The 26,684-nt window shown below is 34.4% G+C and overlaps 4 protein-coding genes across 13 annotated transcripts; 2 read left to right on the top strand and 2 right to left on the bottom strand.

Moving 5' to 3' along the window:
• Positions 1–1,538: 1,538 nt before the first annotated feature.
• LOC118440026 (protein-L-isoaspartate O-methyltransferase domain-containing protein 1) lies at positions 1,539–3,762 on the top strand. Its single transcript, XM_035862479.2, has 4 exons — positions 1,539–1,845; positions 1,914–2,048; positions 2,117–2,368; positions 2,453–3,762. The coding sequence occupies exons 1-4, from the start codon at positions 1,539–1,541 to the stop codon at positions 3,418–3,420; spliced, it is 1,662 nt and encodes a 553-aa protein (XP_035718372.2). The 3' UTR covers positions 3,421–3,762.
• Positions 1,585–11,407, bottom strand: LOC118440034 (electron transfer flavoprotein beta subunit lysine methyltransferase-like). Of its 8 annotated transcripts, XR_014982616.1 has the most exons (6): positions 11,259–11,407; positions 9,630–11,164; positions 8,495–8,988; positions 6,977–7,204; positions 6,328–6,414; positions 5,860–6,186 (listed from the first exon to the last, which is right to left on the bottom strand). XR_014982616.1 is itself a non-coding variant. In XM_085659459.1 (5 exons), the coding sequence occupies exons 2-5, from the start codon at positions 9,929–9,931 to the stop codon at positions 1,819–1,821; spliced, it is 1,047 nt and encodes a 348-aa protein (XP_085515585.1). In that variant the 5' UTR covers positions 9,932–11,164; positions 11,259–11,406; the 3' UTR covers positions 1,585–1,818. The 8 variants fall into 8 exon arrangements, 3 of the variants coding, with proteins under 3 accessions (XP_085515585.1, XP_085515586.1, XP_085515588.1); XM_085659459.1 differs by lacking the exons at positions 5,860–6,186; positions 6,328–6,414 and adding an exon at positions 1,585–1,841 and having other exon boundaries at positions 11,259–11,406; XM_085659460.1 differs by having other exon boundaries at positions 5,860–6,414.
• LOC118440018 (uncharacterized) lies at positions 3,893–17,377 on the top strand. Of its 2 annotated transcripts, XM_035862453.2 has the most exons (22): positions 3,893–5,245; positions 5,380–6,011; positions 6,104–6,214; positions 6,335–6,426; positions 6,499–6,591; positions 6,712–6,815; positions 11,678–11,742; positions 11,978–12,137; positions 12,219–12,361; positions 12,447–12,651; positions 12,831–12,992; positions 13,069–13,350; positions 13,434–13,682; positions 13,814–13,989; positions 14,071–14,220; positions 14,329–14,611; positions 14,702–14,911; positions 15,007–15,157; positions 15,228–15,450; positions 15,729–15,858; positions 15,960–16,080; positions 16,188–17,377. In XM_035862453.2, exons 2-22 carry the CDS (start codon positions 5,467–5,469, stop codon positions 16,859–16,861), a joined length of 4,329 nt encoding a protein of 1,442 aa, XP_035718346.1. In that variant the 5' UTR covers positions 3,893–5,245; positions 5,380–5,466; the 3' UTR covers positions 16,862–17,377. The 2 variants fall into 2 exon arrangements, with proteins under 2 accessions (XP_035718346.1, XP_035718347.1); XM_035862454.2 differs by lacking the exons at positions 3,893–5,245; positions 5,380–6,011; positions 6,104–6,214 and having other exon boundaries at positions 6,333–6,426; positions 11,678–11,750; positions 16,188–17,369.
• A 1,911-nt stretch (positions 17,378–19,288) lies between these two features.
• Positions 19,289–26,421, bottom strand: Madm (MLF1-adaptor molecule). 2 transcript variants are annotated; one of them, XM_035862467.2, is made up of 11 exons: positions 25,634–26,421; positions 24,497–24,583; positions 23,636–23,860; positions 23,418–23,548; positions 23,218–23,312; positions 21,056–21,139; positions 20,651–20,938; positions 20,302–20,461; positions 20,031–20,217; positions 19,775–19,894; positions 19,289–19,594 (listed from the first exon to the last, which is right to left on the bottom strand). In XM_035862467.2, the coding sequence occupies exons 1-11, from the start codon at positions 25,760–25,762 to the stop codon at positions 19,289–19,291; spliced, it is 1,812 nt and encodes a 603-aa protein (XP_035718360.1). In that variant the 5' UTR covers positions 25,763–26,421. The 2 variants fall into 2 exon arrangements, with proteins under 2 accessions (XP_035718360.1, XP_035718361.1); XM_035862468.2 differs by lacking the exon at positions 25,634–26,421 and adding an exon at positions 25,389–25,563.
• Positions 26,422–26,684: the final 263 nt, after the last annotated feature.

Here is a 26,684-nt window from a genome sequence, read left to right as displayed (position 1 = left end):
GCGTCACCGACGCATCGTATATGCACTGTGTATAACCAAACTACGTATCGAAGTGATAAAGAAGATGAGCGAATTAATTTCAAAAATTTTAATGAGTCGAGAACGAAAATAGTAATGATATGACGGCGTTAAAAGAACGGGCGAATGTATTTGAATGATTTTCGATTGATACATATGTATATCGAATCGACTCGTTTACCGTTCCTCGCACGTCGCTAATAACTTTCTCTCTCTCTCTCTCTCTCTCTCTCTCTCTCTCTCTCACTCTCCGTCTCTCATCTAGCACGGTTTACGCCTGCGCTTGACAATGCACGCTTCTAATAGGCCGATTAACACGAATGCAATCACTAAATTATAAGAGAGATTTTGAAAAATTCTCTATAAATGCTGATTATTCAAAAGGAATAGGACAAGAAGGATCTCTTCCTTTTTGCATTTTCTTTTGGATTCTTTTCTAAGAAAAACAAGAGAATATAGAAAAAAGAAAAAGAAATAGATTTGAGAGAGTAATATTTGACAGATCGTCATTTGGTCTCTCTTTTTCTTTCTCTCCCTCCTTCTCTCTTCCCCTCCTTCGCTCTTTCCCTCTCCCTTTCCCTCTCTCTCTCTCTCTCTCTCTCTCTCTCTCTCTCTCTCTCTCTCTCTCTCTTTCTCTGAAGAGACAGAAAGCGCGCAATGGCGTAGCCAGTATATATTTCCTTCTATCAGCTGATGGACTTGATGCACCTTTCGCTTATCAAAACAGAGAAAAGTCGTGCATTAGTATATCCCAATGTGCCAGAATGATACCGCGTCGTGTCATATAATATAATACATAGTACACTCGTAATAATATGTTAACGTTTAGACTTATACGACCGTCTAAGTTTTGATTTTTTCCGGAATAACAACGTCGACTCCATTATTCCTTCGTCATTGAATTGTATTCTCACTTGGCAAGGGTAAGCTTGGACGAAATTACGTTAGATGTACGTTTGTTCTTTAACAACGGATATAACGTTGTCTTTTTTACGATATATTCCCTTCAAAAATTTTTTATTTTTTCACCTTGCGATAGAAAAAGTTCCATCTCTCTTCTTTCGTTAAATCGTTAAAATACGTAGTCTAACAGTTGCTTCCCTTACCATATTACTATCATTACGTCGATTGGTAAAAAAAGAATAAATTTAGAACTCTATTAGCTTTGAATGCTGCGACCTACATTCCATACCATTTACTTATACATTTAATATTCTTTCTAAGCGTGACTTAAGGACAACACTACATTACATTTTTATCGGTTCAATATACTTTAATTTGGAAGGCTATTTTTAAAGATAACTTCTCAATGCATATATATGTGGAATATATTCATCCTTGTGTAATTTTCTTGGAAAATTAATATCTTTATTATTCATAAGTTTATCCCTTCATAGATAAACTGTTTTATAGCATTTATAAACTGTTTTATAGCATTTTATAGGATATATATTGTAATAAATTTATGATTAATAAATAACATGATCTTTGTTAAACAGAAAACTCATTGTTTTATCAAGATGGGAAGCGCAGTTAGTAGTGGACAAAACAATGACGAATTGGTAGATAATTTAATGAAATCTGGTTACATAAGAACAAAGAAAGTTGAACAGGTATTCAGAGCCGTTGATCGTGCTGATTACTTCTTAACATCGCATCGGGAAAGCGCGTACAAGGACCTTGCTTGGAAACATGGCAATATCCATTTATCGGCTCCATGCGTGTACAGCTTGGTGATAGAAGGTCTTTCCTTGGAGCCTGGATTGAGTTTTTTGAATCTTGGATCAGGAACTGGATATCTTAGTACAATGGCAGGACTAATACTGAGTAAGAAAATAACTATTATTACAACAGATTCTCATTGAACATTCATCGCATCATTGTACTTTTCTTAGGTCAATATGGGACAAATCATGGTATAGAATTACACGAGGATTGTTTAAAATATGCGTATGAGCGTTTAGAAGAATTTAAACAAAAATCTTTAGCTTTGGATGAATTTGACTTCTGTGAGCCTTCATTTGTACAAGGTAATATAAAAAAAATAATGATTAAGATTAAATATATACAATGGCTAAAACTATTTTATTCTTAATAGGAAACTGTTTAAGCATTGTACCTGGCAGACAGTACGATAGGGTGTATTGTGGTGCAGCTTGCCCGGAAAGTCATGAGGCACTTATCAAACAGTACGTTAGAGTTGGAGGAATCCTTGTGATGCCTTTCAAAGATCATTTACTCAGAATTCAAAGAGTAGACGAAAATACTTGGACGCATCATACGATGCTACCTGTATCTTTTGCTCCTTTAATCGTGCCTACGTCCGACGAACAAAATTTATTCCATTTACGTAAGTAAATCGATCGCGTTTAATCGACGTAAAGAAAAATAATAAAGGAAAATGAGGAATAACGCTAAAAGTAATATTTTTTAGCGGAATGCGATCCATTATCTTTACAAGAATTATGTCGTGATAAAATCAGACATAGACTGAGGGAAAATGTCTGGCGACAACATACGGAATTGGAGACCAGAAAACCTATACTGCCGAGACAACAAAGATCTAGTATACCTCAACGTACCTTGAAACGTTTTGTAATACCTATTTTCGAAGAATCGGACGAAGCTCTTTTCGACGAAGATGAGGAATTTGCAGGAAGAGCTCGTTTATTGCTCAACGTAGATACTCATCCCGGAGAGGCTATTACAACGACCTTACAGTTGGTAAGAGCTGTCATACAGCCGCATCAAGGTGAAAATAGGCAACATTGGCAGGAAGCAAACGACGACGACAGCGATGGACAATATATTGTCGCTTCCGTTGATCTGCATCATGACAATAGCGAAGAAAGAAAAGAAAACGATAGCGAGGCGTTATTTACTGAAGCAGAAAGAGCTAATACCAGTGAAAATAATATCGATTCGAGCTGCGATCTATCGGAAATGCAAAATCAATCCTGTCAGACCATAGAACATCGTTCGTCTTTATCAGAAGTATATACAAATATGAGCGAAAGCGATAGCGAACCAGAACAAGAGACATCTTTTACTCAACGTAAGAAAATAGCGAAGCGCGAAAAAACTGATAGCGGCATCGTTGAGGATGTTAATCTGACCAACGACGATGGTAGTTCTAGTTCAAATACGAGCCAATCAGATTCTAAGAATACCGACGATTTAAATTCTATGGAAGTCGATTTATCCGATATCACGATCAATAAGTCCATGAAGAATATGTACAAGTCTTATCCCGATCCTGCGGAAAACATTCCAAACGAGAATGTAATATTTGGACATTATGTAGATGGCAATGCTTTTTCGACGTACATGAAAGAAAAGATACATCAATTACCATTGCCCTTTTCATTAAAGTTGTACATAAACTATAATCGACATCTGTAATATATACATAGGAAAGTGATTAGACTTAATCGTTACTCTTTAATTTAAATATTCTAATAAATACATAACTTCTTATATTACGCAGTACTCCATCGTTTTTCATAGCTGTTCTCCAGCTACAACAGCTGAACTTCGTATGTTACTAAAATATCTTTGTAAAATAATTTTACGAAGTGTTACAAGTGATATTTGGCGGCCAAAATGTTCTTTTATTTAAAGTACGTCAACTTTTCATTTTTTCATTTTTCTGTTCTGTTGTCAACATCGTCGAAAAACAAAAAAGGGAAATAGTTGTTAGATATTAATCTTGTACGGTGAATTATTTTCGAGATTAATATATATATATATATATATATATATATATATATATTAATATATATATATATATATATATATATATATATATATTAATATATATATATATATATATATATATTAATATATATATATATATATATATATATATATATATATATATATATCACTGTAAATTTTCTCAACGATACTCTACAATTTTCATTATTAATATCGTAGAGAAAATTTCTGCAAGTGAGAAAGCAACGATCAACGGTGGGATTGCATTGTCATTGATATTGTTCTACTGATCGAATATAATTAAAGTGGCAAAAATGACTGCCTTATCGTATGAGCGTGTATGCGTCTATTTACATGTATGTACATATCTCTTTACCAGATTATTAAAGCCCGTTTCATGTGAGATTCTTTGACAAAAGAAAAATCAAGTTCTATACAAATTTTCGAAGGGTTGTGATAAACATTGAATTGATGAATGAGTAAGGACTTTTTTTAATCGACGTAGATTAAACGACCGACACATCGTACCACACGCTACTTAGGATAAGAAATACACAGAAATGTACAAAATGCAAAATATAGCGGACGAAGAATTCAAATATACATATTTATCAAACTTCCCGACGATAAAGTTTAGCCGACAATGAGTGTTGAAATCGAAATAGCATCTATTAATTAATTTCGTATGGTAATGAAAAATTCATAAACGATAATCAAGATAATAAGTTTTTAGTTTAAAGACTATCATAGAGTTTCTAATTATACAAATAAATACTATTTAGTAATAGCTTGGTCTCATTCAATTACCTCGACACTTTGTATTATCCGTAAAATCTATTTATTGGTCGTGTATAGTTTTTAGTACAAGGTATTTAATTAAAAAGAGATGCAATGTCGATCGAGCAATACATTTCGAGAAATTAAAACTAAATACATTCATAATATGGGCTCTTATTGGAATCCTCGTGTTTCAGAAAAACTCGCTATTCAATTCATTCGAAATATATGCGAGTGGTGAGGGTGAAAAGAGGGATGCTTGGTCGGGGAGAGCTTGCGCACGGAAAGCTCAGAGATACGGAAGGGACTAACGCCCAGCTACCCTGTAAATTGTGACTTCTTGTTCGTGGCTCGTATCAAACGAATCATCATCAAATTCAAAAATTCTAAATTCGTTTCCACCTTTATTTCTGCTTTATTTCTACATTATTTTGTGAAAGCTCATTATTTTCCGTAGAAAGTCTTTTAATACGCCATCGGGATAACGTTCATTTTCCTCAGCTACGAGACGAGTTATATTCCTACACTTTCATGTTCTTTTACGTAGGACTTTTTGAAAAGGGGAAAAGGAAGAATCAGTATCGTTGTCGATAGAGCTCGCATCTCTCTTTTAAGTGTAAAACAAAGTGTGAATCAAATGACGAGAAAACTCGAAATACTTTCGGATTTGAAAGTGTAAAAGCTGAAAAAGTTGTCTACGAGAAAGTGTATCTAGCAATATTTATACTTCATGGTAATGTTCGATTACTACCTACATACGTGATTTAATAAAACGTGTTTTAATAAGGAGAGAAAAAAATACAATGCTATACACACACACACACACATATGTATGCATATATGTACATTGGAATTTATTTCTTTCAGGGCGAAATCCGATATTGTTCGATATTTGTCATTACAAAAGAGGCTAGCAAAATTTGACTAAAAAACATATTGAGATTGATCAAGAAGATGAAATCATATCTCCTCCTTTTCTTTTATCTCTGTTCATCGAGTATAATAGGAGTGTCAGCTGCAAACGTAGATTGCAATTATCATCTGACCGCTCCAAAAGGAATCATAGAAACACCAAATTTTCCAAAAGCTTTTCCAGTACCCATAACGTGTCGATGGGTGATTGATGTTTCTGACATAACTTCGACGAATAGTTCGATAGTCGTCTATATGACGCAGCTTTATGTTTATAAAGGTCTCAAATTGACCGAGTACGCGTATTACGAGTCAGAAACGACGAATTATGGCGCGAGTTTGGTGGAAGAAGTAACGGAGGGCAACGTTTTCGTGCATCGTTGGTTCAGAACTTTTCGCCCATTTCTCGTCTTAGAATTCGAACTTGATAGACTCGAAGGAAACCATGTACGTGTTTTGGACGATCTTTTGGACGTATATGGTTTTAACGTCACATACCAAATGACCGAGGAAGAACCAAATCCAAATGCTTGTTCCGTTAGTGAATGTTCTTTCACTGGAAATTGTCTTTTATCTGCAGATTATACGTACGTTCACTTAATCTTATTTTCAATATTTTTCAAAATAAATAGAAATATTTTATCTATGTATTTCATTGTCGTTGTTTTTCTAATCACAGAACTTTTACATGCGAATGCTTTTCTGGCTTTAATGGAGAAAAATGTGACGAAGGACCGCTTTGTTTTGACGAGCAACAAAACTCTATTTGTCAAAATGGTGGCAATTGCAAGTATGAGTGAAAAAGAAAAAAATATATATATTATTATATATATGTATATATTACATGTATATACATATAAAAATGCAAATCATCTTTGTACATATTAAAGGACTTGTATATACGTTATAGACATCTCGGGGCGAAAGCGGTACACTGTGATTGCCTCTTCGGCTACGTTGGACGAAATTGTGAAATTCAACTTCTTGAAACTATGAATACAGGTAAATTAATATCTTTTTTTAAACATGTTTCCCACGGATACATCTAACTTCGATAAAACGATTTATTTGTAGAATGCGGAGGTGAACATTGCATAATACAATGTCCTTATCACGAAGAGGAACAACGACCGTGTGCTTGCAAAAATGGAACGAAAATATACAACAGTAAGCAGATTCATTCTTTTTTTTCTTTTTCTTTTTTTTTTTTTTTTTTTTTTTTTTTTAGTAAGATATAATAGAAATATTAAAGATATCTGCACACACTTTTGTTACATATATTTTCAGATCGATCGAGATACGAGTGCAGAATAAAACTATCGAACATTACTTCTCTTCGCACAGGATCGATAGCTCAGCATGGAAGTTTGGAATCTTTTCTTGCAAAACAGGTAAGTTTAAAGTTAAACATATTTTTACGTAATTATTTACTATTTAAGGAGCTACTTAACGAATTGCCACACGCAAACTTCATGATAACCATTATTTTCCTTCCGTGTGTTTTCCGGCAATTTATATCGGCATAAAAGTTTAAGATATTTCTTTAAGTTACTTGTAAGGCCGTGCCTTCCGGGATCGCCAAGAAATATTCGTGTTCCTTTCTTGGATGCATCCAGCAGCCACGGAATTAAAGTTTCGGCCAATTCTTCTTCGTAAAGTAGATCTCCGATAAAAATAATGTCGTATGTCTCTTTAAGTGGTTCATTCAATAGATTTTTCCACGATACTTGAACATCCACGTCATTTAATGTAGCATTCATGAGGGTGGCTATACAGGCAACTAAAAGAAAACAAAGAAGTCAGTCGATCTATTCATTCACGCGCATAAAAGTTACGTTTATTCGTCTCTGTCTTTGGTTTTGAAATATCGTGTATATATATATATATATATATATATATATATATATATATATACACATATACACATATACACATATATGATCTGCGTTATTACGTAAATAACAATTCAGCGTGTAAGAGGTAGAAAATGCAGTTATTTTGAGTTTGGTATGCATAAAGATTCGCAATACCGAGAATGGACCAGCTGACGCTTTCACTGACGCACGAGACTCTGTCTTCTGGCCTCTCGTTAAATGGGGGAAAGCCCAATAATGTGGTGCGCAACTGGTCGATCCAAGAATCTTAGCGTATGTAGGCGAAATCTTAAAACGAAAATCTCTCATGGAATCTAGAGAAAATGATTGTTCATCTCGGGATAAGGAAGTTTCTATAAGGAAAGTAAATTCTTATGAAACATAGTCTCTCTTAGTCAAATAAAAGAAAACAAATGAACTTCCGAAAAATCGTGCAACACAGGCTCGGTTGAGAACAACTCGCACTAGAATTGGCTTCATCTTTCTTTAGAAACGACTCTACAAGGAAAAAACGAGACTTTTATCGCATATAAACAAGATACATACATATAGCCACGTTGATTGTGAATCATTCCTTGAGGAATTCTTTATTATCTGTCTCTATGCCTGATCGGAGACGTCAGTTTTACAGCAGATACGCTCGTTCATCCTTCTGAGTGTATACACGTATCAAATACATGCAATTTGTGTACGTATCACATATAAATATAGTAGATATATGTAAAAGATATACATTATATTGCATTTAACAGAGAATTTAAGCACACTTTCATTTGCTGACGTCGATCAAGTATTTGTAATAGATATTTCCATCGAACCATCCACAGACTCGTTTGTCTCGAATTGATGCTGAATTTCTTAATAATTTAAATATCCGTTTTCCCCTTTTACGTAAATGCGTAACAAATAACGAGATAACGTTTAACATTAAATGCCTGATACAATTCTCAATAGAAAACTTTTTAGATCGCTTCGATCCACTTTGCCAAATGTATTTGAATGTATACCAAAATTCTTGGATAATGTTATTCGGTTAATTCTTCTCTCTCCCTTTCTCCTCTCCCTCTCTCCTCTCTCTCTCTGTCTTACTACCACAACGTTTTCACGTAATGCGTGAGCAAGGAATCAATAAAGTGGATATTCAGCGAATCTCTCATATATATCTATAAATATATTGAAAAGATAATTTGACAAACCTTTATCAATGTCATTTGCCACAACATTACGAATACCAAGGAGTTTCGTTGCTATAGCCGTAGCACCGCAACCACTTCCAAGATCCAAAACATTAATATCCTTAGAACGTATAAATATATTTCTTTGTTCTTGGAATATGAACTTAACTAGGCCCTGTCCACCCGGCCAGTATATAGACCAAAATGGATTCGTAAAAGTTTGTTTTTCCACTTGATCGAATTCCTTTTTTACTCTATCAAATGGATCGTGATAGAGAGAACATCTTGGTGTTAGAAGAAAAAGCTTTAAATCAGGTGTCATGTGATCGTTAGTGATTTCCGTGTATTTTAAAATAGTGTCTACGATTTTGGCTCGTTCAGCGATATCTCGATCGAGATTTTCCCAATTCCTATTCCTAATAGTTTTGATTAGAAGATTTCCTGGTAATTTTCTTGACATCGACCGTTTAATCAAAGTACACGATGTCATTACGCCTCTTCCCATCCTTCGGATCCTGAAAATTTAATTTATTATGATACGAATTGTTTAAAAAAAATGGCACACATCGAGGATCACATCGGATACAAAGAAACGAGTTATGTAATAGAACAGAGCGAAAAAAAAATTGGCAGTCTTGTTTTATGCATCGTCACTCTGTCTCGCTTTCATGCGGTTGATGAGCTCTAGACGCGTTGGGATTCCCGCCAGTTCTAAAAATGTTCCTGCATAATTAAGCTTCGTATATGTATAGGTTGCGTGTAAAATTAAAGTAGAACGAAAGTAGCGATCGTATGTAAAATCCATGTGGCTCGACTTTACGCGTCCGTTAGGAAATAAAAAGTATGCGGTAGACTTTAGATCTGCAAAGATTATCGAAAATTTATCGAGAAGCTTATCTCGCATATAACATACTGCGCTGACCATGGTAACTATTGATAATACTTTACGCGTTTGGGAACGGACTAAAAGTATGCGTTTTCATTACGTACGCATATAGGGTTCATATGTATGTCATTGAGAGACGAGACAAGGAAGAAAAAAATGACGAAACGAGGAAGTTTTCATCATCTTTCTCGATATTTATCTTTGCACACATATGCTATCCTCGATAGATGTCGATGATAATGGGTGTGTTGTTATCGATTACACGCATACTCGAACGAAATGCTCAACGACGACGACGATTTACTGCGTAGCGTATTGTACTCGTGTATCCTATGTACAGAATTAATATATTGACTGGAGACGATCGATGATCGCCGTCCGTCCCTCCCGGTTGTTGAACGCGATTCATATCCTTCAACATGACGAAATTTGCCTTCCGATAGGCCAATTTTTTCTTCCAACTTTTGAGATCGAGAGAAACGCGAGACATGATAAATACGCAGACAGATAAAATCTCTTTTTTTTTTTTTTTTGGCAGAACCTAGATTCAAATATGACTTGTCAAAAAGCATGTAACAAGTGTAATAGGTTTAAGAGCTTTCGACGAAATTTAAATTGGAGATTTTCTTTTTCCTTTCCCTCTCTCGAATCGAGCAAGGGGGAAAAACGTTCGTTACATATGTATATCTTGTCCGTTCCTCTTTCCTTTGGGATTTATCGATAAACCATCGCGCCGTCGTGTTGTATGTACAAAGGGGGCACGGCTTATCTGGAATATCCGTGGAAACATTACACGGTTCTCCACCGTAACGAAGGAGAGATAAAAGGAGGGGGAATAGATGATTTATAAAGGCGCGAGACGCGATTGCACAGCGATCATTCTTTACGCGGAAAGAAGCACGAGAGGGCGTACACGATTGAACTCGCGTTCATCAGATAAGTTCTCCTCTCGTTCCCTCTCCTTTCGATGTGTATGTTCGCGTGAGTGCGACAGATAAGCAAACTATTGCACAACGTTGCGTTTACCGCACGACTACTGGACATCAAAATATTTGGAACGTTTTCGAGTTCCTCTTAGGAAGGAAAAACAAAAATAGTGGACCGAGTCTGTGACAAACAAGTCGACGGCCGAAGAAGTAAGAAATATATTCCAAAGGAGTTCAGTGAAGTGTTACGAAGAAGTTACAAATCGGGGAGGATAGAATCGGCTATGATCGACGTGGAAAAACTTACCGATATGAGCTGTCGAGGACTACAATCTTTTTCGTTGAGCACGATGGCGGAAAGGTAATTATGCAAATTAACGTGATAACGCGCAAAAAAAATTCAAATATCTAAAACTGATATATTAGTTCGAATCTTTTCCGGCATTTGTTTGTTCCGTTAAATCTCTCTAGTTTGTTTTTCTTGTTCTTTCGTGATGGATTAAACGGACGAAATCGGAGAAAAATTGGTATTATCAAGGGGGAAAAAAAACCCGTGTTTCAGCGCAAAGCCAACGTGGAACATGGAGTCTCGAAATTGCAAGTGTTCACGCGGAAGCAACATAACCTGCGGCATGCTCCCGACTCTACGTGTCCTGGCATCTCGAGAATGCAACGATCAAGGCAGTATCTGTATGGTACCGCTCGACGTCAAGATGGATGCTGCTAGTCATCTTCAAATGATTTTACTCGAGGCTTACTGCCGTGAAATTGGAATAAGAGTATCGAGAGTACCGCTACATACGCTGCAAAACTTACTGGGTCCAGGACATTCGGATCTCTCTTGCGTTCTCATTGACGAACCTTATTCCACGGATCCACCTGAATGAGGAGGAAGGGTTCAGTCTCTCTTCAGATACGATATTGAAAATTGAACATTGAAAATACGTCAAAAGACGGGTGAATATACACTTACGTGCGCTTGAATCGGCGCGGGAGGAACACAACCATCGAGCTACGACGATGTTTTCCTTTTTTCTTTTTTTTTTCTTTTTGGGGATTGATTCTCGTGCCTTCGGATTGGTCAATTCTTCTACGCAGAAAACGCATGACCTACATCTTTACAGCGAATCGCTTTCACGTTTACGTCATCTTCTTACGTGACTTCGCTCTATAATGTAACGAACGTCTATGGATTATCAATATGATTATATTTTTTCTATTATATGGTACAATTCATATTGATTTGTACAATCGATTGTTATAAAGGGAAATAAAAATATGATAAAGTAATATGATGATTAGATTTGACACGGATTATTTCTTACATTTCCAACTTTCCTTACCTTTTAATACTACGAATAAGTTTCATTCATTGCGTTTATTCCTTCGCAGCTAACCAAGTATTTGAAGAGTTCAAATATATCTTCCATGGAGGACTTAAAGATCCTAAGCGTGACGTGAGTAGGTATATTAAAGAAAAAAAAGTCTTCAGTAACTACAAAATATTGTACATCACAACTGACAAATATTACCCGTCGTTTGAATTTCGCCCGCCAATCGCGTATTAATGTATTTATCGCCATATTAACGTTTGACTGACCAATGGCATAGCGTCGCGCCTGTTCCCGCGAACCCCTTCCGTCCCTGGCTACGTTTCCCAGCGGCAAACCGTAAATTCGCTTTTTAATGTAGGCCTACGTCGGAGATAACTTTTCAATTTTTTGGCAATTCGGACGATGGCGATAAAATTCGAGAATCGCTGAATCGTCTGGTCCAACGACGCCGTCTCAGCGAGATAGCTCTCGAATCTACGCACTTTACGTTTCAACAAAAGCCCGCGCTCAGATTGCAGGTATGAAAAGTTGTAAAATGAAACTGACGAATTAATTCGAGAAGGATCGTACGAGGATCAATAGAGATCAAATTTTTCTAGATTTTACATTTGGATCGATCGAACGAGCACGAGGTTCATTTAGGCGATGAAATCAGTCTTCATTGCGTCGCCCAAGGAAGTTACGGTATTCATTTCATTTGGTACAAAGATGATATGCTGGTAAACGTGAGCAAAGCAAATAGGTAATTTCGTAATAATTCGTATCGTCATTTCGTTCTTCTTTTCAACGGGTTATTTATCGATTTATTTATTCTCATGTTCATCCAGAGGAATTCGACACGAGGATCTTCCTAACGGCGGATTGGATATACACACGTCGATATTAAACATCGATAAGGCGACTATATTGGACGCTGGTCAATATACGTGCCAAGCTATCGATCGGGGTGTACAACAATGTAAAAGTCTTTACGTACAAGTGAAAAATGAACCGGATGTAAAGGTTACGCCGATGAGTACTACCGTGGAAAAGGTAAAAATCCCTTCGAATCTGATTGATCGAAAAGAAAATATTCCCGAAGCGTCGAATATGCCGAATGAGTTTTCTATGAATCAGTCTTTTTTTGTATTCTTTGTTTTGTTTCGTAAACTTTTTCATTGTTAAATGTTATCTTAGCAGTCATCATAAAATAGAGAATATATGGATTCCAGGGTAGCAATATACAACTGACTTGTACAACGCCCAATATGCATAGTACAGGTATAGGATTCGGTTGGACAAAGAATCGAGCGTTACTTAAGTTGGAACCAGGTAGTGAAATTTGGGAGGACCTTTATCCAGATGGTAGCATTTTAAAAATTACGAACGTTCAGGTAGAAACGTCCATTTAAAATAATAAAACCCTCATAATTCATCCTCAGATTTATATTGACAATAAAATAATTTTAGAAATCGGCTATATATACGTGCAACGTAGCACACCGGTCAATGTCCGTGCGAGTGGAATTAACGAATCGAACTTTGGTACCGACGTGCTCTAAAGAAAAATCCTGGGCTCTTCAATGGCCCGACACAGCTCCCGGCTCGGAAGCTTTACTCGAATGTCCACGACGTTTCGTCGGTCCTAAAGTATCGAGACTTTGCTCGATGAAGGATGCGACCACTCCCGAGTGGTTGATGCCAGACTTTTCCGATTGTCTTTACGAGCCATTGCTTCGTCCTTACGATAGAGTCAGTCTCGACTATTGATATTAATGATTCAAATTCTCTTGATAATTCTATCTCCTTTATTTTCTCTCTTTCATTGCTCGTAGTTCCGAAGCTTGACGCTGGGCTATCAAAACACAACAGGCTCGGAAACGATAATTGCCTTTTGGAATGTACTACGATCGCGCGAATTATCGCTTTATCCGAACGAAGCTGATCGTATTTTAAGCATACTCGTCGAAATCGAACGTTACCAACGTACCATCGATCCGTCCGATTTGCATCGTTCTGCCGAAGCTCTGACGCGTATCGTGAATCGCATATTGAACGAGGAAAATTCCATTTTAAGTCCGCAAGTAAGGACTTCAAGGATTACTACTACTACTACTACTACTAGCATTATTATTGTTATTATTACAATATTATACAATCATATAGGTATCATGTTTACTTATAAGATGATCTACTTCTAAAACTCATTTTGTAGAGATTATGGATATTACTGCAAATAGCCGAAAAAAATCTAATGCACTGGTCAAAAAAATTGAATCAAGGCTGCGTTCACTTGTCTCTGTCATCAATGGTCGTCGATATTCAACCCTTGCAATTTTACAGCGGTGACAGCTTCATATACTCTCTTCAAATCCCAACAAACGATTACATGTATTTCTCAAACACGTATCTTTTCGAAAAGAAGCATACGGAAAACTGTATTGACGCGATACATGTATTCTGTTATTACAGCTATCCTGATTGGTACAACGACAATATCACTATACGTCTATGGAAAAAAAGATTCAGAGATGGCAAAAACAATAGTACGTACAAAGGAATCGTCATTGTTTATAAAAACGTTTCTAGCTTCCTTCCAAACGTATACGTCAAAGAGCTTGAGTAAGTATATACGCGTACATACTTATATATTATGTGTCCAGATAAATGGAACAAAACAAATCGTATCACAATCGTTAGTCATTTAATGAAATTACTTGTAAATTTTAGCGACGGTACAGACCTAGAGTATTGGATTAATTCGCATGCGATTACTGTAACCGTGCCTTCCTTCAAATCTGACAAACACAATAAAGTTTCGGTCGATCTGCATATGAAACAATTACGGAATCATTCTGGCGCTTGGAATGTTTCTTGTGGACTTATGGATTACTCAGGTACCTGGAATCTTAATGGTTGCACAGCAAATACATTTCCAGGGGATGTTACGATTTATTGTTCGTGTTCTAATACCGGTACCGTTGCTCTTTTCTTGACCGCTAGGGCTGTAAGGGTAATTATCCATAGAAAGTTATAAAACATTTCAGGTAGATAATTCGGTCATTTTCGAGAAACCATTCGCACCAAGAGTTTCTTTTTTCAGGTAGTATTAGCAAAGAAGGAACAAACAACTTTTATCGTGACACTTGGCTGTGGAAGTTGTCTGGTTCAATGTTCACTATCGTTGTTAATTCTTGGCATATATTGGTGGAAAAATCGGAGCTGGTTAAATTTTTTGAAAGTACAGTGTTGCGGTGCTCTGATCGGTGCAATGGCTCTGTTCATTTATGCGATACGCGGCAATCTCTCTGATGTATGGAAAAACCAATGTATCTTAATGTCCTATGTTTAATCCTTATCTACTTATCTTTGCTTACCTGACAGCTTTGCATTGCATTTTTTCCACAGAGTAACTACTCTCTCGTTGCAATAGGATTGGAAGCATTTCTTCTTGTTGGCATGTCGGCTCCCATATCCGAGGCTCTCATAATATATTCTCAACTTGTTCATATACGATCGAATCAGCATTTTCAACCCACAGTCATCGCTGTTATTACAGGTATAGGATACATTGTTAATGTATAAGATCGGGATATAAATAAGATTTTTGAATGACAAGTTTTATATAGGGGTACCAATTTTGGCTGTACTAGCCACCGAACTTACTCACAAAAGTACCGGTTGGCGACACGAATCTTGGTGGTTGATTTACGGAAGCGGAGTATACAATATATTCGTAACTTGTGCGACCGTGATGTTTTTCGTATTTATGATACTCTATATGGGCGTCCTTCATAAAGCTCATGCACTCATAGAGGAAAATGTTATGAAGAAAGAAACAATAGAATCGAGGTAAGAACCACGCTAATCTTCAATAAAAGTAAAAGTTCCAGTAAAATTTCAGGTAAAAGACTTTCATCATTTATTGTTCTTTTCAAAGCTTATCCTATTGTACCGTTTATATCTCTAAGATTGGGTTCTTCGGGTTTTAGAGTTCTTTCCTTTAGGACAATTGATTGAACTTACGTCAGTCATTCGACGTATAATAGTTTCTATTGAAACATATGTGCCTTGAAGAATTTTACTGTATCATAAAATTGAAAACTGAGCAAAAAAAATTCTTTTTACAGAACGCGATTATTGCATCGTGCCGCTATAATTATATGTGGGATTATTGCCACGGAAGCGTCCTCGATCTTCTACATTAATTCAACCTCAATAATTTATCATTATGTCTTCGCATCATTATCTTCCGTTCTAGTAAGTATATAATAAATTTTAAATAACGTATATTATACTTGTAGAAATTTCAAATGACGATATTAACAAGTAGTAAAATACAATATTGAATTTATATGCAGGGTTTCATCATAATAATAGCATACGTTGTTAGCAGCGAAATCAATTTACTTAGACCAATATTACGAAAACTTAAATGGAAATTGGAAACGAGCAACGAACGAATTTCAGAGCCGATTAAAGGTATTATAAAATGTTTGATGTCGATATGTCTGACGAATGAATGAATGAACGAGTGAGCGAGTGAAAGAACAAATATATGAATGAATTACACGTCATTTTATGCTTAGTATGTTCAAAAATCGAGGCAGAAATGCAAAACGATGCCATACCACCACCTCCGTCGTCCATCTTGGCCGAACCCTACATAGAAACTCGAGGAATAGCAGCTGGTAGCATAGATATGCGAGAATTTACTACCGAGACCTCTTCTTATTCGAAATCTTCGACATCCGTTGCTGGCAGGTACTTGCCTGAGATTCGAATCGATCGACCGGACGACATCAATCTTGAAAACTATAATACTAGCCCGCGAAAGTATCAAGAAGCATTCGATACAGCTTTTGCTAAGCGAACTTCTCAATGTCTAGCCGAGTCTTACGGTGTTACAGATCGTAACGCTTTTCGAGATTTTTCTATTCATCAAAACGTTTCATCGGAATGCTCAGGCAAACTTCTTTGCAGCGCTGACATAGAATCACGTTTAAGTGCAATGCCAGACGTAACGTTGGCGGTGAAAACGGATGTAGAACATTTAACGGGCGTTGAATTGAAAACGAGAGAACACGTGAACGTTATTCCCGATATTGCTAATACAACGGAACGTAAACAGCCCGACGGCGAGGAAAAAATGCCCGAAATTCGAATTACAAGTTGCGAGACTACGACTTCCGGCATGCTGGATCGTATCTCGCATGATCTCGATTATCTTTTAAATCGGACTCACACCAAAGAAGAAGTATAATAGACTTTCCAGGATTTTTTTTAAATAAACATTCTCGTAAATTTTCTTATCGTCTCGCGTTATGATAGCGCGCGCGCTACTACTTCCGACTTATTGGAAGTTCATTATATATTTGAAATCGAGCACGTACATTTTTCTAAAATTCTTGTGCCGATTATTGTAACGATACTTTGATGACGATGAAACAATAACGCTTGCCCCGCTTAAATTTAATTTCTTTAGCGTTTTTATGCGTAGTTATTAGATTCTAAGTGTACATTTGATTTTTTACAAAAGCATAAGTCGTAGACAAACTCCATACGACGTTGTTGCACAATGTATAATGATTTTATTTCTGAAAGAAAAGACGTCGTGAAATTTGTATTATAAAAAATAAAATGGAAGAAAAAAAAAAAGAGAAAAAAAAAAAGAAAAACGCGCTTAAGGTCATACTCGAGATCAGAGTAGCCTTTCATCGTGATACTCCATCCATACATCAATTTTCTATAAGTAACGCGATAATTCTCTTTAACTGTAAAGATCTAAGGAATAAATCTTTATAGCACAAATTGTTCGCTCAAAGTGATTACAAATCGCCCATCCATAATAATGTTTGATGAAATATATACATATATTACTTTAATCAGATATATTTTAAAAAAAGATAAACATAGAAACGTAAAAAGTAAAATTACTATGTAAATGTAAGTTAATATAGTTCGTAACACAACAATTCGGAATTACAGTATTTATTTCACCATTGTCATCGTACAGTCCGGTCATAATATCCACGCTTCAGTCATCGTACTTTTTTCATTTTTTATAATTCGAATTACAAAGCTATACATTGATTTTAATTTCGATAATCTACTTACATATTTAAAGTCAAAATTTATGTTGTTGGTAAGATTACCACTAATGGTTAGTCATTTGCAAAGTGAGATGTGTCACTGAAATCGATTTTAATGAGGTATGAAATTGCAGCAATATGTTTTTGCCAAGCACATATTTGTGTTACAAATGCAAAAGACATAACAAGGTCGGTGTTAGTTTGTTAGCACTCAAATATACCTATATGACTAGTTTTCTGTTTCAACAGATTTTCTTAAAAATATAAATTATTTACAAGGATTTCAGCTAATTTTATCGAGATTTAATAACGTTGGTTTAATCACATCAATAATACCCAAGTATAACAGGGCCGTGGCATCCTTTTGTTTCTTATGAAAATCAAATTAGGCATATCCATTCGACAAAATTGAATATAATAAAAAGGAACACGCACGTGCGCACGCCAAGCGCCACACCATATCACACCATACCACACCATACGACACGACACCATACCATACCATACCATACCATACCATACCATACCATACCATACCATACCATACCATACCATACCATACCATACCATACCATACCATACCATACCATACCATACCATACCAACCATAACATACCACATCATATGATACCATATTATATCATCCCGTCCCCACTAAATCTTCATAAAAAATTAAATTCAATATCAGAAAATAGCAAAAATTACAAAAACGTTGTGTGTTGCATCATTTAAAAGAGCAATTATTATATCGTGATACAAATCATTGGCGCGATATTATTATTTATCGATTCGGAATGTATAATAGATTAAGTAATTTTTTTTATATTAAATGCTATTAGCTTTTTTTATTAGCACCATAATGATCATCATTTAATCTTGAACAGTTAAAAAATTTTAAATATAAACGCATATAAGTAAATAGTGCTGATTCATAATGAGCTGTTTTCTCTTACTATACAAGATAATTGATGGCACAACGCTTATTCGTACATGTATGATACAATAAAGCATTATTCGTGTACATTTAAAATGTAATGGCCATTTCTTTTATATTTATATCACAAAATTTCATTTTACATTCGTTAATTTAAAATTTGCAAATAAAAATAATATAATAATCCCAACTATATATCTGTCCATATCGTTCGTAACGAAGATCGTTGCTACTTTATTAAGCATTCACGTGGTTGTGTATAAAGTAGTAACACTTAAATCGAACTTCTATTGCAACGAATACGAGAGAAAGGCATGTTTCAAAAAACATATTTTCGTGATTTCCTCGATAAAAAAAACATCCCTTTAAAAGCAAACTATGCTTGCAGTGACCTTATTTCCAGTAATTAAAAACAAGGCTTAAAACTTTTAAAAATGTTAAAAGTTTGGATTGTTAGTACTTGACTGTCATGAAATGCTTTGCACAAGCGTACCTATTCGTTCATACTAGAATTGCGATTAGCTTAGTGATGTAGCCACGGCGCCTCTTCTCCTATACTTTCAATCTCTTCTTCTCTTTACTTAAATATAAAAATACATAGCCAGTCTATACATAGAGCGTGCAAAGTGGCACAGTGAACTGATTTACCAGATGTCCTGGATGGTTAACTACCACTTTCGGTAATCGTTGGTGGTTCTACTTCATCGTGACTCTTATTCGTTTTATTACTTGACACAGAGAGACCTGAGATTTTTGGCAGCAAATTAATTGCATTATCACTGTTGGATGTTGTAGCATTGCACACAGAATTATCAAAGTGCTGTAAACAGGAAAATTCTGGACCAGGCAGCAACAAAGTAGTCTGTGTAGGAAGATTGGTTAATGATACCATCCCTGGCATCATCATTTGCTTATTGAAACAACTTCTCAATGCTTCTTCAATTAAATTGGCTATTTTATCGCGATCATTCTGAAACATTGTTAATTCCTTTCAAATCGGTTCAGACTTCATTTTATCTAATTTCATTATTCCTTGTTTTTAGTTTGTCCTTTAATATAGCATACATACATACGTACATATATACATATATATATATACACAACGCGCCCACCTACAAACATATTATATTAAAACTTGGCAAATACATACTTCGTTAATAAATCCAAAGTGTACAAGTTCCTGTGCAAGAATCAATGAAGTATCTGATTGAGTCACAGGGCACGTCAGCTGCCTATTCATTTTATCATCCATTCGTAACAATATTGTCATCTAAAAAGTATACACAAATATTTTCTAGAATAATGTTCTCCATTTATAGAAAGATTTTTTAACGTATGTGTAAATAAAACAAGACACATTTTTTTCTTTCTTTTCTTTTTCTTTCTTTTTTGTTTACATTACTTACAAGTAATTCACAACTTTCTTCTCTAGGTTTAACATTACACATCATATTAACTACTCTTCGTGATTCCACATCTACTGGTTCCGGTGTTACAGACTTAACAGATTCTGTTACTTCTGGAGATATAGCTCTAGGTCGAGCAGGTGGAGGCAACTTTGCCATAAATGCGGTTAAAGGATATATTCCATATCTGACAATGTAAATAATATTTAAATTGGAAAAATAGAAAATGTATCGCAAAAAATTCATAGAAACTCAATGACCAAAATCTTACTTTACATCTTCAACAAATTTTTCTAACTTTTCTGTGACAGGTATGTCACTTAAGCGAATTTGTTGCACCGATCGACCTTGGTATTTTATTTCTGCAACTACCGTATCTGGACCATATAGCCTTTGCAAGACTTCATCCGTTATCGTTTCTGAAATATTTGCTGTAAAAAAAAGGAGGGGAAAAAAAAAGGAGAAAAAAAAAGGAAAAAACAGAATATTATTAATAAAAAAAGTTTTTCATATCTAATGCTTAATTTTTGTGTTAGAAAAAACGGACTTAAAGGATACAACGCATCCAACATGTACGTTTACCTATACGATCAAATAAAGAAGGGTATTGTTAAGCTTACTGGCCGAGTTGACCAAGGCATGTGCCGCAAGAAGCTTTAGAGAATGTACTTCAAACAAAACCGGATGGAACAGTAGTTCTCTAGCGCTTGGCCTACATAAAGGATCCACTTCGAGACACTTGCGTATAAAATCTTTCTGTTGACTATCATCTAAAGATTCGATCGTTTTCCTGATGTTTTCATCAGTAACAATTGTTCCGCTATCACCATTCCCTTGAATTTCAAGTGCCGCCATTTCTAATGCGCACATTCCAAAAGAATAAATATCAATAGCGGGTGTCACAGAATCTAGAAAAAGATTAAATACCTCGTGATGCATAGAAAACGCAATAAACTTTTTTTTTAATAATATATAAATATTTTCATTTTTTTTTTTTTTGTTTTAAATATTTTAAAACAACTCACTTCCATATTCAGGAGCAACAAAATGCATATTTTTCATATTAGCTCTACAAGTCTTGACATGATGATGAATCGCATCAGGTGCCACTGAAATTATACAAACATTATTCTCAACTTTAAAATATCTATAAAATAAAATACGAAAATAGAGGAATGATACGATAATGTTGAAATTTTCAATGAGTAATGAGTTGAAAATATGATAAGGCAGCTTTTAAACAGAACCTGCAATTATATTTATAATGACATAATTACCTTGTTTTCGCTACAAGATATTGAAAAAATAATACACTTGCCTATTCTATTCTGTTTGCTTGCTGCCCATTTAATAAAAAAAACACTTAAGAAATTACCTTTAGAAAAATTGTGTATATAATAAAAAATTGTCCTAAGAGTAACTTGAGCCCTCATATAATTGATAGTATTTCACATGTATATACATAAGGGTGCTTCTACAAAGGAGGAGCAATTTTTCAACATTTCAGAAGCTTTAAAGAGCATGAAAACTTTTTACAATGAATAACATATTATACGTTTTCATAGTACATTTTAAACTGCTTATATACTCAAAGAGCCACTTTCATTGAACAAGGTCAAATTGAAGTGGAAAAGTTAAAATTCTTAGAGTAGTTTTAAAGGGATTATAAAATTAAGAAAAACACGACAAGAGAGAGTATGTATGTTGTATAATCGCAAAACACATGAGAGCAAATAGGAATTTTGTCCTTTTCTGCTATATGTGCTTAATAACTGAAAGAATGAAGAAAATAGTGCAATAAGGTGGCATTAAGATAATAAATTAAACATTGCACATTTAGTGAGACTACTTATAATAATAATATAGAAATAATGAAGTTTACCTCTCCATGCCTACATTACTTAGCTGGCAATAGTCGTTGATAATCTGGCAAATCTTTTATCTTCAAATTGTCCACCACGATAATATACACTGATCGAAGAACGTTGATGTCGATGCATATATCCTCTGGGTGAATGGAAGTACAATTGTACCTCCCCTCTCTCGAAGGCTTTGCTGTGTTTTTTTCATTATCTAGATTAGCCTATTTGCTACAATTAAAAATGAGGACTCAAGTTACTCCTAATATGAAAAGAAGTTTAAACACAATCTTTCTAATGGACTCATCTTACTACAATAATATACAATTATCCAAAAGTTACAGATTACCAAACCATTCATATCCGTTTTGTGACTACTTGGATCTAAACACGGTAACAACAAAAGTATTTGAGAGTATATACACTGTATGTATTGTATATAACAATACTGTTTTCTGACCAAGTTCAATCCTATATAGCCACAATTAATATTCAAACTTTAATATTATAACTAAAATCTTCCTTTTCTATGTCCTAATCCATAATCCTAATATATGATATTTATATATAACATAATTATAATATATAAATGTATTATGGTCTTCTCTTCTCAAAATATTGTATAGCAAATATTGTTCGACAAAAAAGTTATTCAATTATTTTTCATTTTACTTCTCAATCTGCATCTGATCGTCATTATTACCTTCTTTTTTCTATATGCATACTAAGTTATACACATAACTTTGGTAATATAAGATAATTATATACACATATATATATATATATATATATATATATATATATATATATATATATATAAAAGTAAATTGCTAATCAGGAAATCACCATCAATTATTGCATAAAAACATTAAAACAAAAATGTTAAAATTGTAGTGATGGTAAAATTAATATACATTCTTCCATAAGTTTATACATAACATACACAAATAAAATTTATAAAAATAAAATTTCAATTACTGCTTCATTGCATTGATGAGATAATTATAAATTTAATCCATGATAAATGCTGTAAATTTACATGCTATATAAAATAGGAAAGGGAAGTTAATTCCTCTGGCATTATGTTTCAATGTGTTTCAATATTGAAGCACCATTCCTCTGTTACGCACATAAGTACTATGTGTATATGGTGTACTTATGAAATATTAAAATAGATACAAATGACTTGATGCTTAATATATAAATGCATCACACCAATCTTTGCTTCAGAACATTATTAATATAAATATAAAATGTGTTAAGATATATCTAAATATATTTTGTGATACCTGCATTAGAATCATTTTATATTTCTCTATAGTACCTACCTGAACCAATTTTTACAAGTCCATTATGTTGAATAAATATAGTATCGCACGTAAGATTTCCATGAATAATGGGAGGAGAACAGGAATGCAGATAACTAAAACATTTTATGTGGTAAATATATTTATATATATATATATATATATATATATATATATATATCAAAGTAATTATATATTAAAATTTTCTTGTGCAATTTTACCTTAATGCAGAAAGTATTTGCGTACACCATCGTTTCCATGCTTGGAGAGGCAATTTTTTTACATTACGTTTGGTTCGTTTTAGGAACTGTTTCAAGGATCCAGATGACATATATTCTGTTATAAATATAACCTATAAAATGGATAAAAATTATTAGAAGAATGATTTGTAAAATAACATTGTATACACTTGTATACAGGCATAAATTTTACAACTTACTCGTGGTTTGTCATTATGGGTATCCGTCCAGTACCTATGAAATTTGACAATATTAGGGTGCTCCAATTGCGTGAGATTTTCAAAAACAAGTTGTATCTTTTCTTCTTGTGCTTTAAAGTTTTTCCTTTCTGAAAATTGTACCTCATTCCATACAACTTCTACACCTTCCTCTGTATCCATTGCTAAATAAGCACAGTCAATTCCTGGAACATCTTGTTGCTCTATCTGCACAGATACAATCAAATTTTATAAGAATAATAGAGAAGAAAAATATAGAGGTACCTAGTCAAAAAATTCTTTAAGACAAGGTTACATAGTTTGAAAGGAAAAATAAATTTTTATGTCATTGTATCCTCCAAGTTCCCCTCATACTATGCAATTTTGTTTTTATAAACTTTTGTTAACTTTTATAAAAAAAGAAAGTAAAAGAATTTAAGTATAAATATTATATAACTCATCTCACCCTATACTACCCTACTCATCTTGTTACTTATGGGGGGGGGAATATTCTTTTTTAAAATCAAATATATACACAAAACATATTAATAAAACAAATTAATGCATAAATTAAAATAAATTATATTACCATGGCAGATAAATGTTATGTTCTTTAGCTAAGACTAAAATTAGGGATGTGTTATAACACATTATCGTAATCATCCATTTAAAGCTCAGTTAAAGCAATTTTACTGCTGAGACAATTTCACGACAATATGCTATTGCATAGATATGACTTTGTCAAGGCCACAGAGGGTCCAGAAAAAATAAAAGATTTACATGACTTACGCAAATAATATAGAGAAAAGAAATATTTAAATTAATCTAATATTTAAATTATTTATTTTGCTTGTATTTATTTACCTCCATTTCAGTTGTTTCGTTTTCACTACCTCTGGTTGTACCAAAGCTAGTTCCTTCGGCTGATGTTGGTTTAGAACCTACATATACCTAAAATAGAAACATATATTTATTTACTTAATATAAAACAATTTTTATGTACATTAATATAGTTATTATTCAGATAACTGATTTAGTAATATTCATTTTATTATATTTTTATTTCAAACAAATATATATTTGCTCATAGAAGTAATAAGATTATTATTGATTCCTAATTGACATATCTTCTTTTTCATCAGTATTCATATTTTGATATTCATATTTATTTTAAACTGGATATTTAAAAGCAAGAGATACAAACATCAGAATAATTAAACATTATCTGCTAGCCAAACCTTATAAATGTATTTTTAGCAAAAAACATGAAATGGAACTGTTAATAAAAGATATATACATATGTGTGCCAAAATTTTCAATCAGATTCTGTCTGATTTAAGATACTGTACAAACAAAATCCTAAGGACATTTTGGGGAATAATCTATTATTAACCAGTCTGTATACAAATATATGATGTACAAATATTATTTCCTAACAAGAAACTCAATTGTTTCAATAAAATTAGTTTTATGAATGTTTTACAATAGTAATTTTTATATCAGACATTTCTGTCTCTTATCTTGATATACATTTAAAAATCTAAGAGATATAAAATATTACTTGATAAATGTCAGAATAATATTATCGGAAAACATTTATTATATACCAGTAAATAATGCAGAAATCTACGATAATATAAATGTAAGATGCAAAACAAAAGGAAGATTATCTCTATACGTTTCCTTATTTATCTTTGTACCAAGTGATATATTAAAGATAAATTATATTTTATATTAGATAAATTTAAATATGTACCATGAATACCCTACTGTTAAGAAAACAGTAGCACAGAGAGACATCATATTGCATCACGTGTTTGCCTATTCCTTTACCTCGTTAGGATTTATCAAAACCACAGCATTATTCTTTCCTTGTAAATGCACAATGACTCGGGCAAATGAAAAAAGTAACAAGAAAGACGTGTAGCATGCGGCATCCTAAAGAAGTGCACGTAATTCCTCTATCAAGAGTATCGATGAAAAATATAATTACAAACATACCTCCTCCCGGCGTTTGAGCCACCGCCCACAGGGGCTCTCTTCCAGGATCTCGCTTTCATCCTCGGAGTCCTCACCACTTTCTCGCGGTGACTTATGATCTGGGTCCGTGCTGGAGCGACTCCCGGGCATCACACACGCAATTAGTAAAAGGAGTAGGACCGAACACAGCGCAACACGGCCAAACTCATTGGTAGTTTGAGGAATCTTCAGTCTTAAAGATTTGTAGGCCTAGTCGTCGTCTTCGTCGTCTTCGTCGTCGTCGTCGTCGTCGTCGTCGTCGTCGTCGTCGTCGTCGTCGTTGCCGTTGCCGCCGTTGCCGCCGTTGTCGTTCTCGTCCTTACTCTTGTCTTCGTCTTCGTTTTCGTAGTCGTCGTCGTCGTCGTCGTCGTCTTTAACTGTCTCGTCGTCGTCGCCGTCGCCGTCTTTGTAAACGTTGGTAGGTATTAACGATAAAAATATTAAGAAAAATAAGAGTCAGAGGAAATAGGCGCGCACGCACAGAAGTGGCACTCGTTGTGACACATGCAGGAACAGCCAGTCGTCTAAGAAGTCGAGCTCCGATATTTCTGATCTTACGCTGTTCCCTCAGCGGATTTATGCTTTTCAGTTTCCCTCAGTTCTTCAACGGTCCGCTGTACATCGCGCCAGTTGCTCACGAATCTCACTGTCAAAATAAAACCTCTGTTATGAACGAAATAACTGCGACGTGACACACACTTGAGTACTCATTTTCGTTCTGTCTTCGGTCACGTTCGCCCAGTATGGCGATCGCCGTATCGTGCGCCGCACCCCTTTCACAGCGACACCGACGCCATCTGTCGACAGTGACGATTTCTAAGTTTCCATTTTAGACCGGGAAAATTGTGCGTATTTATAACATTTATAACATTTTATTCTACATATAATATATATATATATTAAATTTTTCTATATACATACATATGAATTATATAATTTCAAATAGTTCCAAAAGTAAGAAAAATATTACAAATGCTTTACGATCGACGTATTCAATATGCATTATTACCAAAAAGAAATAGGTTTTGAGCAC

Source organism: Vespa mandarinia, chromosome 9 (genome assembly GCF_050613455.1).
Source record: "Vespa mandarinia isolate Hongniang chromosome 9, ASM5061345v1, whole genome shotgun sequence".
NCBI classification, from domain to species: Eukaryota; Metazoa; Arthropoda; class Insecta; order Hymenoptera; family Vespidae; genus Vespa; species Vespa mandarinia.
The sequence above is the reverse complement of the archived record's forward strand: the minus strand, read 5'-3'. Positions and strand labels throughout refer to the sequence as shown.

What these genes read in the sequence shown, in the direction of transcription:
- LOC118440026 (XM_035862479.2), top strand. Translation starts at nt 1,539, where the DNA reads ATGGGAAGCGCAGTTAGTAGTGGACAAAACAATGACGAATTGGTAGAT. An exon ending in AATGGCAGGACTAATACTGA is followed by an intron (nt 1,846 to 1,913) that starts GTAAGAAAATAA and finishes TACTTTTCTTAG; the next exon opens with GTCAATATGGGACAAATCAT. An exon ending in ACAAAATTTATTCCATTTAC is followed by an intron (nt 2,369 to 2,452) that starts GTAAGTAAATCG and finishes AATATTTTTTAG; the next exon opens with CGGAATGCGATCCATTATCT.
- LOC118440018 (XM_035862453.2), top strand. Translation starts at nt 5,467, where the DNA reads ATGAAATCATATCTCCTCCTTTTCTTTTATCTCTGTTCATCGAGTATA. An exon ending in TGAGTACTACCGTGGAAAAG is followed by an intron (nt 12,652 to 12,830) that starts GTAAAAATCCCT and finishes TATGGATTCCAG; the next exon opens with GGTAGCAATATACAACTGAC. An exon ending in AATTTCAGAGCCGATTAAAG is followed by an intron (nt 16,081 to 16,187) that starts GTATTATAAAAT and finishes TTTTATGCTTAG; the next exon opens with TATGTTCAAAAATCGAGGCA.
- LOC118440034 (XM_085659459.1), bottom strand. Translation starts at nt 9,931, where the DNA reads ATGCTTTTTGACAAGTCATATTTGAATCTAGGTTCTGCCAAAAAAAAA. An exon ending in TCGTTGAGCATTTCGTTCGA is followed by an intron (nt 8,989 to 9,629) that starts GTATGCGTGTAA and finishes TTAAATTTTCAG; the next exon opens with GATCCGAAGGATGGGAAGAG. An exon ending in GGCAAATGACATTGATAAAG is followed by an intron (nt 7,205 to 8,494) that starts GTTTGTCAAATT and finishes GTTTTCTTTTAG; the next exon opens with TTGCCTGTATAGCCACCCTC.
- Madm (XM_035862467.2), bottom strand. Translation starts at nt 25,762, where the DNA reads ATGCCCGGGAGTCGCTCCAGCACGGACCCAGATCATAAGTCACCGCGA. An exon ending in CCCATAATGACAAACCACGA is followed by an intron (nt 23,549 to 23,635) that starts GTAAGTTGTAAA and finishes TCCATTTTATAG; the next exon opens with GTTATATTTATAACAGAATA. An exon ending in TGCCTTGGTCAACTCGGCCA is followed by an intron (nt 20,462 to 20,650) that starts GTAAGCTTAACA and finishes TTTTTTTTACAG; the next exon opens with CAAATATTTCAGAAACGATA.